Below are 2,109 nucleotides of genomic sequence, written 5' to 3' on the forward strand. Positions count from 1 at the left end.
ATTATTCTTATATATATATTTATTTATATATTAAATTAATATAATTAGATATGTAAATATATGATTCCCATATTTTTCAAAGATGGATATTATATATATTAATATATGATCCATAACATTAATAAGATATTATATATATAATATATATTATTAATATTAAACCTATTAAACCTTATATAGGAGAGTATATAAAATATAAATTATATTTATATTAAAAATAATTTATATGTTAAAGGATGTATGACTGAGCGGTTTAAGGTGTGATATTTGAGCTATCAAGGTGTAAACCCACGTGTTCGAATCACGTTGCATCCGTATATATATATATAATAAAATATAATAAAATACTTTAAAAGAATATATTCTTATATAAGAATATTAATAAAAATAATTAAATATAAAAAGGGGTATAATATATATATATAAATATGATTATGGCGGAATAGGTATACGCGATTAGTTTAGGTCTAATTTATTAAGGGTTCAAGTCCCTTTGATCATACACTCAGACTTATATACAAATACCTCCAAATAGGAGGCTAAATATAAAAAATATGACTTTAATTTACTTTATAATTTCTTCTACAACATCAGTAATAAGTAGAACATTTAAAGGTATAAATAAATCTATTATATTAATAGCTAGTATATTAATAGTAATTCCAACTCTTTATGATTGAAATGAATTAGATATATATTATACTACAGATGGTATAGCAGATATATTTATATTACTAACAGCTTATTTATTACCATTATCAATTATAGCTAATTGAAATAGTATAAAATCAACATTATATTATGAATTAGTATTTAATTTAGGTATAATATTATTAATAAATTTTATGTGTCAAGATATGTTATCATTCTATATTTATTTTGAAGCTTCATTAGCACCATTATTTATATTAATAGGGTTATATGGGGCTAATAATAGAGAGAAAGCAGCAGATTATATATTAATATATACATTATTATCATCATTATTTATGTTAATAGCTATAGCAGTTTATGAAGTATTAATAGGGAATACTGATTATCAAGCAGTAAGTTTATTAGTATTATCATTAGATTTACAATGTATATTATTCTTAGGAATATCAATAGGTATTATGGTAAAAACACCATTAGTACCAGTACATACATGATTACCAGTAGTTCATTCTGAAAGTCCTTTAGCTGGATCAATGTTATTAGCAGGAGTAATATTAAAATTAGCAGTATATGCTATAATACGTTTAATATTACCAACATTATCAGATGCATCAACATTATATACACCAGTAGTATATATGGTATGTGTAATAACAATAATATATACATCAATAATAACATTAAGACAAACAGATCTTAAAGTAATAGTAGCATATAGTTCAATATCACATATGGCAGTATGTATATTAGGTATAATGTCAAATAATATAATAGGTATTAGTGGTAGTTTAATATTATCAATAGCTCATGGTTTTGTATCACCAGCATTATTTATTATAGTAGGAGGTATATTATATGATAGATATCATAATAGATTAATATATTATTATCAAGGTTTATTAACATATATGCCTATATTAGCAATATATTTAATTATATTAAGTTTCTGTAATATAGGAACACCATTATCAGTTAACTTTATAGGTGAATTATTATCATTAGCTGGAGCATTAAATCGTGTACCTGTATTAGGTGCATTAGCATTAATATCAGTATTATTATCAGCATCATATATGTTAAAAGTAACTAATAGATTAACTGGTGGTATAAAAACACCATATATATCATTAACACATGATTGTACATTTAGAGAAAGTGTATTATTAATATCATTAATTATCCCAACTATATGATATGGATTATATCCTAATGGAATAGTAAATATGATATGATCAATACCAAAATTATTATATATATTCATTTAAATAAAATATATAATAATAGATTAATAAAGAGCTAATAAAATATAAATATATATATAAAGGAGATATATATTAATAAATATATAAAGATAAAAAATATAATATACGCAATATAATGTAATTGGTAACATATAAGATTCATGCTTTTATTATGATAGTTCGAGTCTATCTATTGCAAAATAATGAACTATAG

General features: G+C 21.7%; 1 protein-coding gene across 1 annotated transcript; it reads left to right on the forward strand. All coding sequences in view use genetic code 12, as the record gives it.

The window, feature by feature from the left end:
* Window positions 1-845: 845 nt before the first annotated feature.
* CANMA_001419 (complex I subunit 4 family protein) lies at window positions 846-1,847 on the forward strand (the record flags this gene model as incomplete). Its single annotated transcript, XM_051813386.1, has 2 exons — window positions 846-1,080; window positions 1,180-1,847. 2 exons carry the CDS (start codon window positions 846-848, stop codon window positions 1,845-1,847), a joined length of 903 nt encoding a protein of 300 aa, XP_051672962.1.
* Window positions 1,848-2,109: the final 262 nt, after the last annotated feature.

The sequence above is a fragment of the Candida margitis genome (genome assembly GCF_024628925.1).
Source record: "Candida margitis strain CBS 14175 chromosome Unknown scaffold160, whole genome shotgun sequence".
Lineage (NCBI taxonomy): Eukaryota > Fungi > Ascomycota > Pichiomycetes > Serinales > Debaryomycetaceae > Lodderomyces > Lodderomyces margitis.